Below are 15,674 nucleotides of genomic sequence, written 5' to 3' on the forward strand. Positions count from 1 at the left end.
CGATCACGACGATGTACATCAGGTGTGGCAGTTGTGCCCCAACAACATTAATGGCACGCATGACACTGCTGAGAAAAGAAAGATTTTGGTGATGAGGGTAAAATAATTAACAGCTCAAATTATGGCAGCGGTGGGATTCGAACCCACGCCCCCGCAGAGACTGGAGCCTAAATCCAGCGCCTTAGACCGCTCGGCCACGCTACCATTTCACAAGGGTGTTGTCTAGAATCTCGGAACTGGTGATTGAAAAGCGGCTTTCCGACTCTGACCTTTGAGTCCAAGATTTTTGCCTTGAAAGAATCAAATAAAAGGGCTTTCTTTGCACTGTTCTTGCGACCAGGTGGCTGAGTGGTTGAGGTGATGGACTGCTAATCCATTGAGCTTTGCCAGCATGGCTTTGTATCCCAGCCGCGCCATTATTGCCTTTTTTTAATCGTTCATGGGATGTGGGCGTCGCTGGCGAGGCCACCATTTATTGCCCATCCCGAATTGCCCTTGAGAAGGTGGTGGTGAGCCGCCTTCTTGAACCGTTGCAGTCCATGTGGTGAAGGTTCTCCCACAGTGCTGTTAGGTAGGGAGTTCCAGGATTTTGACCCAGCGACGATGAAGGAACGGTGATATATTTCCAAGTTGGGATGGTGTGTGACTTGGAGGGGAACGTGCAGGTGGTGTTATTCCATGTGCCTGCTGCCCTTGTCCTTCTATATGTTAGAGGTCGTGGGTTTGGGAGGTGCTGTCGAAGAAGCCTTGGCGAGTTGCTGCAGTGCATCCTGTGGATGGTACACACTGCAGCCACAGTGCGCCGGTGGTGAAGGGAGTGAATGTTTAGGTTGGTGGATGGGGTGCCAATCAAGTGGGCGACTTTGTCCTGGATGGTGTCGAGCTTCTTGAGTGTTGTTGGAGCTGCACTCATCCAGGCAAGTGGAGAGTATTTCATCACACTCCTGACTTGTGCCTTGTCGATGGTGGAAAGGCTTTGGGGAGTCCGGAGGTGGGTCACTCACCACAGAATACCCAGCTTCTGGCCTAATCGTGTAGCCACAGTATTTATATGGCTGGTCCAGTTAAGTTTCTGGTCAATGGCGACACCCAGGATGTTGATGGTGGGGGATTCGGCGATGGTAGTGCCGTTGAATGTCAAGGGGAGGTGGTCAGACTCTCTCTTGTTGGAGATTGTCATTGCCTGGCAATTGTCTGGCATGAATGTTACTTGCTACTTATGAGCCCAAGCCTGGATATTGTCCAGGTCTTGCTGCATGTGGGCACGGACTGCTTCTTATCTGTGGGTTTGCGAATGGAACTGAACACTGCGCAATCATCAGCAAACATCCCCATTTCTGACCTTATGATGGGGGAAAGGTCATTGATGAAACAGCTGAAGATGGTTGGGCCAAAGACACTGCCCTGAGGAACTCCTGCAGCAATGTCCTGGGGCTGAGATGATTGGCCTCCAACAACCACTACCATCTTCTTTTGTGCTCCGTCTGACTCCAGCCACTGGAGAGTTTTCCACTGGAGCGGCAGCTGAACGGATGGTCTCAATCTTTGTGACAAAATAGTCCAGGAGCTCCTCGCAATTTTAGTGGTGAGGGTGGAGGAGGCAGGTGGTGCAAGAAGTCGGTTTGTGGTCGAGAAGAGACACCGGGGGTATCTTTGGATTCCTGGATAATCCTGGAATAATGAGCAGTTTTCTGTCTCTCTCTGTTTCGGGCTGGTGAATTCGCCCGGGTCTGTTCACAGCGAGATTCTGCGTTTTATTTCTTCCTCATTATTGTGGTTCTGTCATCGAGGTGAGGATTTTAAAATCTGTTCGGAGATCAGTGAAATTAAATCGGAGAAAGTGAAAAAGTCCGAGTCCGTTTTTCACCGTATTTTCTTCATCCAATATTGCTGATAAATGAAAGTGAAGCTTCTAAAGGCAGACCTTCCCGTCGGGGAATTGACCCCAGTCTCCAGGGTGATAGACACTGATACTCACCATGATACTAACGAGGAACTGGTGCCGGAAGGGGATGTCCGTTCACCACAGATGCTTCACGTTTCAGTAAATCTGTTTGAACTATTCTTTTGATGACAGTTTGTTTAACTTTCCACGGACCACTGTTGAAAGAAGAATTACCGACCACTTTCCGTCTCATGTTGGATCATGATGTGGGGAGTGCGGGAGAGAGTGAGACAGAGAAAGACCGACTCAAGAAAACATAGAAAATATGAGGCACATACACAGACAGATGGACACAGACATGCATACACATGGAGTGACTCAGAAATATGGAGAGACAGAACATGGATAATTTGGCTGATTTTTGTTCTATTTCTGTGGTAGATTTCGTGAAATCTCACAGATCAATGAGCATAAAACTCGAGGTGTTCAATGCTGTGGAATTTTAATTCACTTCAGAATTATTAATTCCACAAGAAACCTGTTGAATTTTGAAACGCAGAGATGAACACGTTGATAAATGACGGGATCTGAAGTCTCTCAGATTCGAACCTGTGCGAGGGAAATGAATGAAATTTTAATCTGTCACCTTAACCACGAGTCAGTTAAAATCACAATCGCTCTGCATCCAGTCTCCAAACAGTCTCTGTTCAATAATATTCTGAAAGCGACAATCAGCTGTTTATTTTTCTCTGTAGTTTTTTTTAGGAAGAAGCTCGGCGAAGACATAAAATTAAAAGTTGGCGTCTTATAAATGCTCACCACGATAATAGAGAGAAAGAACGAAAGAAAGACAGAGTCAGTTGTTCGTTGTCTAACAAAGAGAAGGAAATGTAAAAGGTTCTTTCAACAGTGGCCCGTGGAAAATTAAACAAACTGTCATCAAATAAATCGTTGAAGAAATTCACTGACACATGAAGCATTTTTAACACCATCTGGGGTGAGTGTAGAATCAATGCAGTAATTCATCGTTAGTCTAGTGGTGAGTATCCCCCCCTGTCACGCCGGAGACCGGGGTCCAATTCCCCGACGAGGACGTTAAATTTTCGCCGCCTGTCAAAGTTTTTATCTGCAACATTGGATGTGGAAAATGCAGTGTGAAACTGACTCGGAGATTCCCACTTTCCTCAATTTAAATGAACTGATAGTCCAGCGGTTTTAAAATCTGCTCTCCGCGTCACTCTTCACCTCGATCTAAGAATTGCTTCTGTGATGGTGGGGATATCGGGAGGAGGCCGAGATGGATCATCCACTCGGCACTTCTGGCTGAAGATGGTTGCTCACAGTTCAGCCTTGTCTTTTGCACTCACGTGCTGGGCTTTACCATCATTGAGGATGGGGATGTTCACAGAGCCTCCTCCCGTTCGTTGTTTAATTGACCACCACCATTCACAACTGGGTGTGGCAGGACTGCAGAAGATCCGTTGGTTGTGGGATCGCTTAGCTCTGTCTGCAGCATGCTGCTTCTGCTGTTTGGCAAGTCGTCCTGTGTTAATTTCAGGTTATTGGAGGGTGTATGTTTGTGTGTACATGCGGTGTGTCTGTGTGTGAGTGTGTATGTAGCTATGGATGTGTGTGTTTGTGTATGTGTGAATATGTCTGCGTGTGTCTCACTTTTTCTACCCGTTTCTGAGTGTCTCTCTCTTTCTTTCTTTCTGTCACTTTTTCCCTGTTCCCCACATAATTTTTCTCTGGACCTTGACTAACAAAGAGATAGAACATAAGTCTTCTTTCAACAGTGGTGCGTGGAAAGTTAAACAAACTGTCATCAAAGAAGTCGTTAAAATAGATTCACTGAAACATGCATCCTTTTCATTGCTGTATGTGAGATCTTCCGAGTCGGTTTTCTCATCTGCGCCTGTTCCGAGACCTGTCTCTCTCTGTATCTCCGTCTTTTTTCTTTCTGAATGTCTCTCTCTCTCTCTGTCGATTGGTCTCTCCCTGTCTCGGGCTGGTGACTCAGACCCGGTCTGTCCACAGTGCGATTCTGCATTTTATTTTTTGTCGATCATTGTGGTTCTGACATCGAGCTGAAGCGTGAGGCAGAGAGCAGATTTTAAAATCACTGTGGAATCAAATTGTGGAAGTGGGAAAGGCCGAGTTAGTTTTTCTTTGTATTTTCAACATCCAACATAAATTAAAGTGAAGCTTCGAAAGCAGCAATAACCTCCTCGTTGGGGAATTGAACCCCGGTCGCCCGCGTGACAGGCGGGGATACTCACCACTATACTAACGAGGAATTGATGCTGGTTGTGATCGTTCATTCACCACAGATGCTTCATGTTTTACTGACTCTTTTTGAACTACTATTTGATGACAGTTTTTTTAATTTTCCATGGGCCACTGTTGAAAGACGGAGATGCAGAGAGAGACAGGTCTCGGAACAGGCGCAGATGAGAAAGCAGACTCGGAAGATCTTCTCTTTGTTCGATTATGTCCAGAGTAAAATTATGTGGGGAGCGCGGGAGATAGTGGGAGAGAAAGAAGGAGAAACAGATGCATTCAGGAAAACATGGAAAATGTGAGACACACACAGACACACGCATGCATCGACAGACAGATACATACACACACAGAAAGACACACCTACACAAAGAAACACACACATACATATGAACATACAGTAACTTAGACATACGGAGAGACAGACCATAGGTAATTTGGACGATTTTTAAAATTCTTTCATGGGATGTGGGCATTGCTGGCAAGGCCAGCAGGTATTGCTCATCCCTAATTGCCCTTGAGAAGGTGGTGGTGAGCCTCCTTCTTCAACCGCTGCAGTCTGTGTGGTGAAGGTTCACCCACAGTGCTGTCAGATGGGGTGTTCCAGGATTTTGACGCAGCGACGATGAACTTCCAAGTCAGGATGGTGTGTGAATTGAAAGGGATGTGCAGGTGGTGTTGTTCCCGTGCACCTGCTGCCCTTTTCCTTCTCGGTGGTCGATGTCGCGGGTACTTTTGTGCTCGGTATGACTCCAGAAACTGGAGAGTTTTCCACTGGAGCGGAAGCTGAACAGATGGTCTCAATCTTAGTGACAGAATAGTCCATGAGCTCCTCGCAATTTTTGTGGTGAGGGTGGAGGAGGCAGGGTTGGGGGGGGGTCCAATAAGTCGTTTTGTCTCGAGAAGAGATACCGGGGATATCTTTGCATTCCAGGATGATCTGTTTCGGGCTGGTGACAGCGCGATTCTGCGTTTTATTTCTTGCCCATCATTGTGGTTCTCACATCGAGCGTGAGGCAGAGAGCAGATTTTTAAAATCGCTGTGAAATCAAATTGGAGAAGTGGGAAAGGCCGAGTCAGTTTTTCATTGTATTTTCAACATCCAATATTGCAGATAAATGAAAGTGAAGCTTCGAAAGCAGCAATAACCTCCTCGTCGGGGAATTGAACCCCGGTCTCCCGCGTGACAGGCGGGGATACTCACCACTATACTAACGAGGAAGTGGTGCAGGCTTTTAACGTACATTCACCACAGATGCTTCACATTTCAGTGAATCTGGTTCGATCAAGGGTTCGATCAAGATGAAATCTCCCTCGACACAGTCACAGAGGATGTAATTTGTGAATTTGACAAGGGTCGTTTCAGTACTGTGGCAGGAGTGGAAGCCTGATTGGAGGGATTCAAACATGGTGTTGTGGGAAAGATGGACACGGATTTAGGAGGCATTGAAGGACTTTGGAGAGGAAAGGGAGGTGGGAGATGGGGCGGTCTTTTGAAAGGACAGAGGGTCAAGTGTGTGTCTTTTGAGAAGGAGGGTGATGACGGCAGATTTGATGAGGAGGGGGCAGTACCTGAGGAGAGGGGACCGTTAACAATGTCAGCAAACATGGGGCCAGGAAAGGAGGTTGTGTATTCAGAAGTTTGGAGGGAATAGGGTCGAGGGAGCAGGAGGTGGGTCTCATGGTCAAGTTGAGCTCAGAGAGGGCATGAGGGGAGATAGGAGAGAAACTTGGTGGGCTCGGGGAAGGGAGGGGAACGGCAGAGGCAGCTGAATGGATGGTCTCAATCTTAGTGACAAAGAAGTCCATGAGCTCCTCGCACTTGTTGTTGGAGGTGAGGGTGGAGAGGGGATGGCAGAGGGGCTTAAGAAGATGGTTTGTAGTGAAGAGAATCCGGGGGTTATCTTTACATTCCAGGATGATCCTGGAATAGTGAGCAGTTTTGTCAGAGGAGACAGGACCCGATAGTGCTTTATGTGGTTCAGCCAGATCTGGCGATGAATGGCCAAAGAATAGACAGTTGGGAATTTGAAAGTGCCGTTGTAAGTGACTTGGGGGGAGAGTTTTTTCCAGGGATGAACACAGAAGGAAGTGGGTTAGTCCCACTCCCCGGCTCTTTCCCCACAGCCCTGTGAATTTTTTCCGGTCAAGTATTTATCCAATTCCCTTTCGAAAGTTACTATTGAACCTGCTTCCACCTCCCTTTCAGGCAGTGCATTCCCGATCATAAAAACTCGCTGCGTAAAAAAATCTCTCCTCATTCCTCCCGCCCGTGGCTTTTTTTCCCATTTATTTTTAATCTGTGTCCTCTGGTTATTAACCCTCCCATCACTGGAAACAGTTTCTCCTTATTTCGTCTGTCAAAACCTTTCATAATTGTGAACACCGACATTAAATCGCGCCTTAACCTTCTGGGTGTTGTCTCAGTGCCCTTCCTGTTGATTCCTCCTTCCATTCCCATGTGGTCTGGTGGTTAGGATTCCTGGTTTTCCTGCAGGTGGCGTGGGTTCAACTCCCGGTGTAGGAATAACAGCCTTTTAATCCCAGCCTCCCAATTTGCCTGCAGTCCGAGCAATGGCTGCTGCTTCCTCCCTCGCTTCTGTGTCAGTCCCACAATCACACTGAGAAATGAGGCAGACCACAGCTCTTAAAGGGACAGTGCACCAAAAACACAGTCCCACAAGCTGAAGGGAAGCAAGCAACAATCTCCCGACAGGTCACTCAGCAGCTCATGGCCAAGTATTTGTCTACAATCCTTTTATTATTTACTGTAAAGCCCGAGTCTCAGTGAAACACACACAGAACATTCTGGAAACACTGGGAGCTGGAACCCACACACTTCTAAACGCCAGCCTGACTCCTTGGTGTTACTCTCACACCCGGCGAGTCATGAACCAGATTGTGCCACTCCCAGACTAACTGATGACCACAGCCTCAGCCCTGGATCCCAGTCTGCACCATAACCGCAGCCTGTTTTGCTAACAAGTCTATTATGTGATACTTTATCCTCCCGTAATCTCTCCCTGCATAGAAACTCCCCGACCCATAGAAAGTGGGATGGGATTCCTGAGTTCATTCTGTGATGTGCATTGGCGGAGTGGGACTGCATGGATTGATCTTCCATAGAGCCGGTAATCACTCGATGGGCCGAATGGCCTCCTTCCGTGCTGTAACCTTGCTATGATTCTATGAATCCATATGGGTGGAGAGGGTTACAAGGAAGTGATCAGAGATGGCCTTATCCATGATTGAGACGATGGGAGTAGAGAGGCCACGTGAGATGGCAAGGTCGAGGGGGTGGCCATGAATATGGGTCGGGGAGTTTCTATGCAGTGAGAGATTAAGGGAGGATAAAGTATCACATAATAGACTTGTCAGCAAAATTGAAGCCCATGGGATTAAAGGGACAATGGCAGCGTGGATACAAAATTGGCTAAGGAGCAGTAAACAGAGAGTAGTGGTGAACGGTTGTTTTTCAGACTGGAGGCAAGTATACAGTGGTGTCCCCCAGGGCTCGGTATTAGGACCACTGCTCTTTTTGATATATATTAATGACCGGGACTTGGGTGTACAGGGTATAATTTCAAAGTTTGCAGATGACAGGAAACTCAGAAATGTAATAAACAATGTTGAGGATAGTAACAGACTTCAGGAGGACATGGACAGACTGGTGAAATGGGTAGAAACATGGCAGATGAAATTTAATACAGAGAATTGTGAAGCGATACATTTTGGTAGGAAGAATGAGGAGATGTAATGTAAACTAAATGGAACAATTTTAAATGGAGTGGACGAATAGAGAGACCTGGGGGTGTAGTTACACAAATCTTTGAATGTGGCAGGACAAATTGAGAAGGCTGTTAAAAAAAGCAAGTGGGGCCCTTGGCTTTATTAATTGAGGCACAGAATACAAAGGAAGGAATTAATACAAAATCTTGATAAAACACTGGTTAGGCCTCAGCTGGAGTATTGTGTTCAATGCTGGGCACCAAACATTAGGAAGGATGTCAAGGCCTTAGAGAAGATGCAGAGGAGATTTACTAGAATGGTGCCAGGAATGAGGGACTTCAGTTCTGTGGAGAGACTGGATAAACTGGGGCTGTTCTCCTTAGAACAGAGAACATAAAGTGGAGATGTGATAGAGGTGTTCAAAATTGTGAAGGGTTTTCAAAGAGTAAAGAAGGAGAAACTTTCCAGTTGCAGAAGGGCAGTTCCAGGTCAGATAGGGAGCAAAGCTCCCTCCACACTGTGACATCAAACACTCCCAGGGAAGGTACAGCACGGGTTATATGCAGATGTAGCTCCCTCTACACTGTCAAATCAAACACTCACACGGCAGGTACAACACGCGTTAGATACACAGTAATGCTTCCTCTACACTGTGCAGTTTAGATCTCGCCTCAGATTTCAGATAAAAGGTTGGTTTCCTGGACACTCTGCTGGTGTCTCTCTGCATCTCTGTACCCAGTTACACCGCTCTCTACCTCCCTCTGCTGGTGTCTCTCTTTATCTCCGTACTCAGTTACACCGCTCTCTACCTCCCTCTGCTGGTGTCTCTCTTTATCTCTGCACTCAGTTACACCGCTCTCTACCTGCCTCTGCTGGTGTCTCTCTGTATCGCTGTACGCAGTTGCACCGCTCTCTCCCTCCGTCTTTTTTCTTTTCTTTTTTGCTTATTTTTCTAAAGAAACTTATGAAATAGGACAATGGAAGTGATTGAATGAAAGGAGGATCAGAAAGATATTGAGTTTTTTTCTGAAAGACATCCAATCGTATCACAACAGCGACTCATTGAATTGGAGTCAGGTGACTGCAGTGTATAAAAGGTGTTGGTTGGTGGGTAAATGAATAGTTGAGTTGTTTGGTATCATGGGGGATTTTGTAGTGAGAGCTTTGTTCTCGGTGCTGGTGTTAGTTGGAGTGGTTTGTTGCTCTGATATTTGGGAACAGTTTCGAGGCCAGAGATTTCCATGGAGAAGAGTAAAACCCACCCCTGTGCCCCAGAGAGTCCCTCTCCCTGTGCCTCCCTTTGGTTCCCATTTCAGTGTGTCTGAGGGGAGAAGTCTGTCTCCACTGCAGACTGTGATGGTGCAGTGTGGAGAGCAGAACCTGCTGGTGAGGGTAGACATGGATTTATTTGGAACCAGGCACCTGATTAAAGCTGCTGACCTGACCCTGGGGACAGCAGGTTGTCGGCCAACTGGGATCCACTCTCAGAACCACACTGTCCTCTTTGACTATGGGCTCCATGAATGTGGCAGCAGATTGCAGGTAATGTGATTCCTCAACTCTTGCTCTAATTTCACTGTGTAGTTTACTGTCCACTCTGAATTCATTAACGTCGGCTGAAACTCCAGCCACTGAGGAGATCCCTGAATGAAATCTGTGTATAAATTCTTGCCCACTGTTGAATATCACCCTGTGTGAAACTACTACTTTATATTGACCTGTTAATCTTAGCTTTATATTTAAAAAGAACTTCAACTTGTCACTGAGGGACTGCATCTTTCTTAAATGGGTCATTACTACTCTCTAACTCTGAGATTCAGTTCTATTGACCTTGAACCTTTAATGACATTCCTCCAAACCAGTCTGTTCTTTTGTGCCTCAATTGATTTATCTTTTCCGTGCCTTCTCGTGGATATTCAGGCCTGTTGCCTCAACTTGTGGTCAATGAATGTTCAATGTGGAAGTTCCTGTTGAGACTTCTCTTGAAAAATGAAACAAGTGGAATAATAATTGGGATACAATGTATTAAAGGGGAACTCCACTTTTGGTTATTACTCCTGCCAATCCCCTTGATTCCACGGACACAGATGAGATTTAAAAGTGATGTTGTTTTGTGCTCCATATCAGGGTTAACTTGAAGCCCCTTAAGGTTAAAGCTCTATTCTATATGGGAAAGAATGCTCATCAAATCTGGCAGTGCCAATCATTTCAGGGTTTCTGACTGCAGGCCTGAAGTCCCCTGTAATAGAAAGTGGACTGAGCAGAGTAACAGAGGCTGCTCGAGGGAACTTCAACCAATGGTGGAGCTGCTTCAATCATGTGTCATTGAGGAACAGCAGAAACCCCTCAAACTGCTGCTTAACAGGGCAGGAAAATGACCAGAAATAGCTTTTGTCCAATGAGACCAGCTCTTCATTCCTTAACCTGATGTCTTTCAGATGGCTGGCGATTTCCTGGTCTACACCACCCACCTGAACCACACCCCAAATGCTCATGGATCTGTCATTGTGAGAACGAATGGAGCCATCATTCCAATTGAGTGCCATTATTTTAGGTAAGAATCTTTACTCTGTGGCAAATAAGGTCTACAGCAGGTGCAGTTCTCTGAAGTTGTCCTGAAATTACTCTCCTGTCCTTCCAGGAAGGGCAATGTGAGCAGTGACCCTATCAAGCCCACCTGGATCCCATTCAGCTCGACCAAGTCTGGAGAAGGGCTTCTGTCATTCTCACTGCGTCTTATGAACGGTATGTGATGGGTGGATGGGGAGTGCTTTTCTGTGGTCTCCCACTAGGAGTTTCACCCACTGTCTCCAACCCTTGTCCTCTTGTACTTCAGATGACTGGCTTACAGAGCGCACCTCGACTGTCTACTACCTGGGTGACCTAATTCACATTGAGGCCTCTGTTTCAATGACCAACCACATGCCCTTGAAGCTCTACATTGACAGCTGTGCAGCTACATTGAGCCCAGACAAGGATTCCACCCCAAGATACAATATCATTGACTCCCATGGGTAAGGAGCTCTCTGCTTTCTCCAGCTGGTTATGTCTCAATGGGTTCACTAAATTCACTTTGTCCCTTTTTTAATCTTTCTTCAGTTGCCTCCTGGACAGCAAAACTGAGGACTCCTTTTCAACCTTTGTGTTGCCAAGAGGTGAACGTGAGCTGGACAAACTCCAGTTTGACCTGGATGCGTTCCGCTTCTTTGGAGATGACCGTTCCTTGGTAAGAGGAAGCCAAACATTGGGTTCCCCATGTTGGGAGGAGGTCACCAAATAACAACTTGTATTGAATGTGTCCCTCAGATTTTCATCACCTGTCACCTGAAAGTTGCTGCAGTGGATCGGAGAGATTCCATGAACAAAGCTTGTATTTTCCAGAATATGTAAGTTCCCTCTCTCGCTCAGGGATGTGTTGATTAAAGGGTGATGGACAACCTGGTTGATAAACAGATTCTCTGGTTTAGCTGGACCCCATTGGAAGAATCCAACAATGACGTGTGTGCCTGTTGTCATCTGGGTAACTGCAGTGCCACGAGGGAATTCCGACTTGATTCCAGAGGAAGGAGGGATCTTGTATCTGGACCTGGTAGGACATTGATCCTCTTGATTGTTGGAGGTCACCCTTTACCCTCTCTAACTGGAATGTTTGATATTGCAGGGAATGATGCTGAATTGAAGTGGGAGGGTGAGGCCTCACTTGGACCCCTGGTCATTCTGGATCCTTATGTGACAGACGTGGCAACTGAGCCCCTTAATGAGGTTGAGCAAAGGATGCAGGAGAGGTCTCCGGGTGGTGAGTTGGCCGACTGCTAGTTTCCATTTTCCCCTCAGTATTTCCTTCACTGACCATTGGTTTCTTGTTGCTTTTTAGGTGTGGAGTCTGAGGTGGTCCTGATCCTGGCCCTGACTGTGACCGCTGTCTCTCTGATCTCTGCTTCTTTGATCGCCTTGTTCCTGTACAGGAAACACAAGCAAACCCAGTTCAACTAGTTATCAAATGACCAATAAATCAGTGACTACTTGTATCTTCTAATGGCTGGTTGCTCATTTTTCATTATCTGGCTCCAATCAGCATGCAATGAGTGCTCAATACTGTTCGTAACACTCTGCACTCCTCCACAGTTCCTCCTGTTAGTGAAATGGGTTTTAATGGGTCCATGTAAGTAGTTGCAGAATGGTTGGTAATAGTGTATCCAGACCCAGTCCAGGGATGGCTGCAGCAATGGGTGAAGGCTTGCCAGGCCCTCATTGTGCAGGTCAATGAACTTTAAAGGGACAGTGGGACTGGCCTGAGGTACTGGTGCCGGCTGGTTGACTGCCCAATCATTCCCTTGGTGCTCTGCAGTCATTGATCACTCGAATCCCCACACGGGCTCCAAACTCCAGTTAAACTTTCCCGTTCGGATCTAATTGTCCAAACACCAATACAATTGACAGTCAGTGGCCTTGGAACTCTCTTCCAAGATTGAAGATCTCTGCCCCTGGTGTAAAGATTCTTGTTTAGTGGGGCTGGGACTCCGGGTAGATTTCAAATGCTCAGTGTAAATATGTACACGGGAGGCAATGTTGTGCCCATTGGGTACAGGCACAGTGAGAGTGTGAGGGATGGGGAGCCCAGCGGTTGTGTTTTAACTCTGTTGGATGTGAATTTCACCTGTCTTCTTGTGAGCACAGGCTGAAGTTTCGATATCTTCAGCTTCCCCTCACGACAGGCCCTCAGGATTTTATTGTATGTAGTTAGTCCTATTTTCAGATTACATTATTTATCGTTCACTGTATTTGAGGGGTGGTCACAGGAACAGGATTAGGCCATTTCGCCCCTTGAGCCTGGTCCACCATTCAATGAGATCATGGTTGATCTGTGACATAACATCGAGCGGGAAGAGGTATTGGCGGTTTTAGCAGGCCTAAAAATGAATAAATCCCCAGGCCCGGACGAAATGTATCCCAGGCTACTGTGTGAGGCAAAGGAGGAGATTGCGGGAGCTGTAACACATATATTCAGAACCTCTCTGGCCACAGGGGATGTGCCAGAGGACTGGAGAACCGCTAATGTAGTACTATTATTCAAGAAGGGGAGTAGGGAAAAACCGGGGAACTACAGGCCAGTGAGCCTAACATCAGTGGTAGGAAAATTATTGGAAAAAATTCTGAAGGACAAAATTAGTCTCCACTTGGAGAAGCAAGGATTAATCAGGGATAGTCAACATGGCTTTGTCAAGGGAAGATCATGTCTGACTAATTTGATTGAATTTTTTGAGGGGGTGACTAGGCGTCTGGATGAGGGTAACGCAGTGGATGTGGTATACGTGGATTTCAGTAAGGCCTTCGATAAAGTCCCCCACAGGAGACTGGTCAAGAAGGTACGAGCCCATGGAATCCAGGGTGCCTTGGCACTTTGGATACAAAACTGGCTTAGTGGCAGAAGGCAGAGGGTGATGGTCGAAGGTTGTTTTTGTGACTGGAAGCCTGTGGCCAGTGGGGTACCACAGGGATCTGTGCTGGGGCCCTTGCTGTTTGTGGTCTACATTAACGACATGGATATGAATGTAAAAGGTATGATCAGTAAGTTCGCTGATGATACAAAAATTGGTAGGGTGGTAAATAGCGAGGAGGATAGCCTCAGTCTTAGGACGATATCGATGGGTTGGTCAGATGGGCGGAACAGTGGCAAATGGAATTTAACCCGGAAAAGTGCGAGGTGATGCACTTTGGAGGGACTAACAAGGCAAGGAAATACACAATGAATGGGAAGACCCTAGGCAAGACAGAGGGTCAGAGGGATCTTGGTGTGCAAGTTCACAGATCCCTGAAGGCGGCAGAACAGGTAGATAAGGTGGTAAAGAAGGCATATGGGATACTTGCCTTTATTAGCCGAGGCATAGAATATAAGAGCAAGGAGGTTATGATGGAGCTGTATAAAACACTGGTCAGGCCACAGCTGGAGTACTGTGTGCAGTTCTGGTCGCTGCACTACAGGAAGGATGTGATCGATTTGGAGAGGGTGCAGAGGAGATTCACCAGGATGTTACCAGGGCTGGAGTGCTTCAGCTATGAAGAGAGACTGGGAAGATTGGGTTTGTTTTCCTTGGAGCAGAGGAGGCTGAGGGGGGACATGATTGAGGTGTACAAAATTATGAGGGGCATAGATAGGATGGATACTAAGGAGCTTTTTCCCTTCGTTGAGGGTTTTATAACAAGGGGGCATAGATTCAAGGTAAAAGGCGGGAGGTTTAGAGGGGATTTGAGAAAGAAATTTTTCACCCAGAGGGTGGTTGGAGTCTGGAACTCACTGCCTGAGAGGGTTGTGGAGGCAGGAACCCTCACAACATTCAAGAAGCATTTGGATGAGCACTTGAAATGCCATAGCATACAAGGCTACGGCCCAAATGCTGGAATATGGGATTAGATTAGACTGGGCTTGATGGCCGGCGCGGACACGATGGGCCGAAGGGCCTCTATCCGTGCTGTATAACTCTATGACTCTATAACTCCATATACCTGCCTTAGTCATATCACTTACCTTTTGGTTAACAAAATTTTATTCTGAGATAATAGATTTAACAATTGAGCTTGCATCAACTGCCCTTTGTGGAAGAGTGTTCCTAACTTCTCCCACTCTTTACGTGTAGAAGTGTCTCTTCACTTCACTCCTGAAAGTCCTGATTCTAATTTTTAGGTTCTGTCCCCTGGTCGCTAAACTGGCTGTTTTTATAACTTTACAGTGAATTGGGTCCAATCCATGTCTGGGACACCCTTTACTTTGAAATATTGAAATTTGTTCATAAAATGTTCTTCAGATTAATAAGAGAATGTTTAACTTTACTGAGCTGGGTTTTTCTTTTTGGTAAATCAGACATTCAGGGGGCCTATTAAACAGGATGGGAGCTGTTAGCAGTAAACACCCTCGCTTCAGACAACATTCTTTGGCAGGTGGAGACCACGCCTCCATTTAAATCAAATCATGGTAATATTTTACTTGAGCTATAATCACTGAAGTTTAGTGTTTAAACATAGCAGGAGATCCAGGCTTGTTCTGTTAAAGTAGAATAACAATAAGTTAGTGGGAACTTTTAACAATAGCAATTCATTTCTGCTCACTACACACAAGGTGATTTTTCTTCCAGTGGAAACTGCAGTCAGACGGCCCCTCCTCACTTTCACTCTCAGTTTCCTCACACTATTGATAAATAGTGTTCGGAAACTTTAAACCCAATAGATGACAATACATTCAAGTGTAGTGTAGGTCCATCCTACCCTCTTCTGACTGTTGTCTGATTTACATGTAAACATTTCAGGGAGACTTTACAAACTAGATATACTGGCCAGGACACCAGGAGAACTACTTTGGGATTTTGTTTACTATGTTGCAAAAAAATACTATGTAGGAATGCTTAAAGAATTCATTCTCAATGAAGCTTAGGATCTTACAGCACAGAAACAGGTGACTTTCCTCTTGCTCCTCATCCAATTTAATGTTCCTCTGTTCCAAGGTCCCTGGACACGACACAAAGCTGGGGTGGAATGTGAGCTGTGAGGAGGATGGAAAGAGGTTCCAATGTGATTTAGACAAGTTGTGTGAGTGGGCAAGAACATGGCAGATGCAATATAACATGAATAAATGTGAGGTTATCCACTTTGGTTGTAAAAACAGAAAGGCAGATTATTATCTGAATGGAGATAGATTTGGAAAAGGGGAGGTGCAACGAGACCTGGGTGTCCTTGTCCGCCAGTCGCTGAAAGCGAGCATTCAGGTGCAGCAAACAGTTAGGAAGGC

The 15,674-nt window shown here is 46.2% G+C and overlaps 1 protein-coding gene and 2 non-coding genes across 3 annotated transcripts; 1 reads left to right on the plus strand and 2 right to left on the minus strand.

The window, feature by feature from the left end:
* Window positions 1-122: 122 nt before the first annotated feature.
* Window positions 123-204, minus strand: trnal-uag (transfer RNA leucine (anticodon UAG)). The gene has a single exon. It is a non-coding gene; the product is annotated as a tRNA-Leu (tRNA).
* A 5,110-nt stretch (window positions 205-5,314) lies between these two features.
* trnad-guc (transfer RNA aspartic acid (anticodon GUC)) lies at window positions 5,315-5,386 on the minus strand. The gene has a single exon. It is a non-coding gene; the product is annotated as a tRNA-Asp (tRNA).
* Window positions 5,387-9,035: 3,649 nt separating this feature from the next.
* Window positions 9,036-15,320, plus strand: LOC137302285 (zona pellucida sperm-binding protein 3-like). Its single transcript, XM_067971928.1, has 9 exons — window positions 9,036-9,436; window positions 10,333-10,448; window positions 10,536-10,639; window positions 10,731-10,908; window positions 10,994-11,120; window positions 11,201-11,280; window positions 11,362-11,483; window positions 11,556-11,690; window positions 15,196-15,320. Exons 1-9 carry the CDS (start codon window positions 9,251-9,253, stop codon window positions 15,318-15,320), a joined length of 1,173 nt encoding a protein of 390 aa, XP_067828029.1. The 5' UTR covers window positions 9,036-9,250.
* The last annotated feature ends 354 nt before the right edge of the window (window positions 15,321-15,674 follow it).

The sequence above is a fragment of the Heptranchias perlo genome, chromosome 35 (genome assembly GCF_035084215.1).
Source record: "Heptranchias perlo isolate sHepPer1 chromosome 35, sHepPer1.hap1, whole genome shotgun sequence".
NCBI classification, from domain to species: Eukaryota; Metazoa; Chordata; class Chondrichthyes; order Hexanchiformes; family Hexanchidae; genus Heptranchias; species Heptranchias perlo.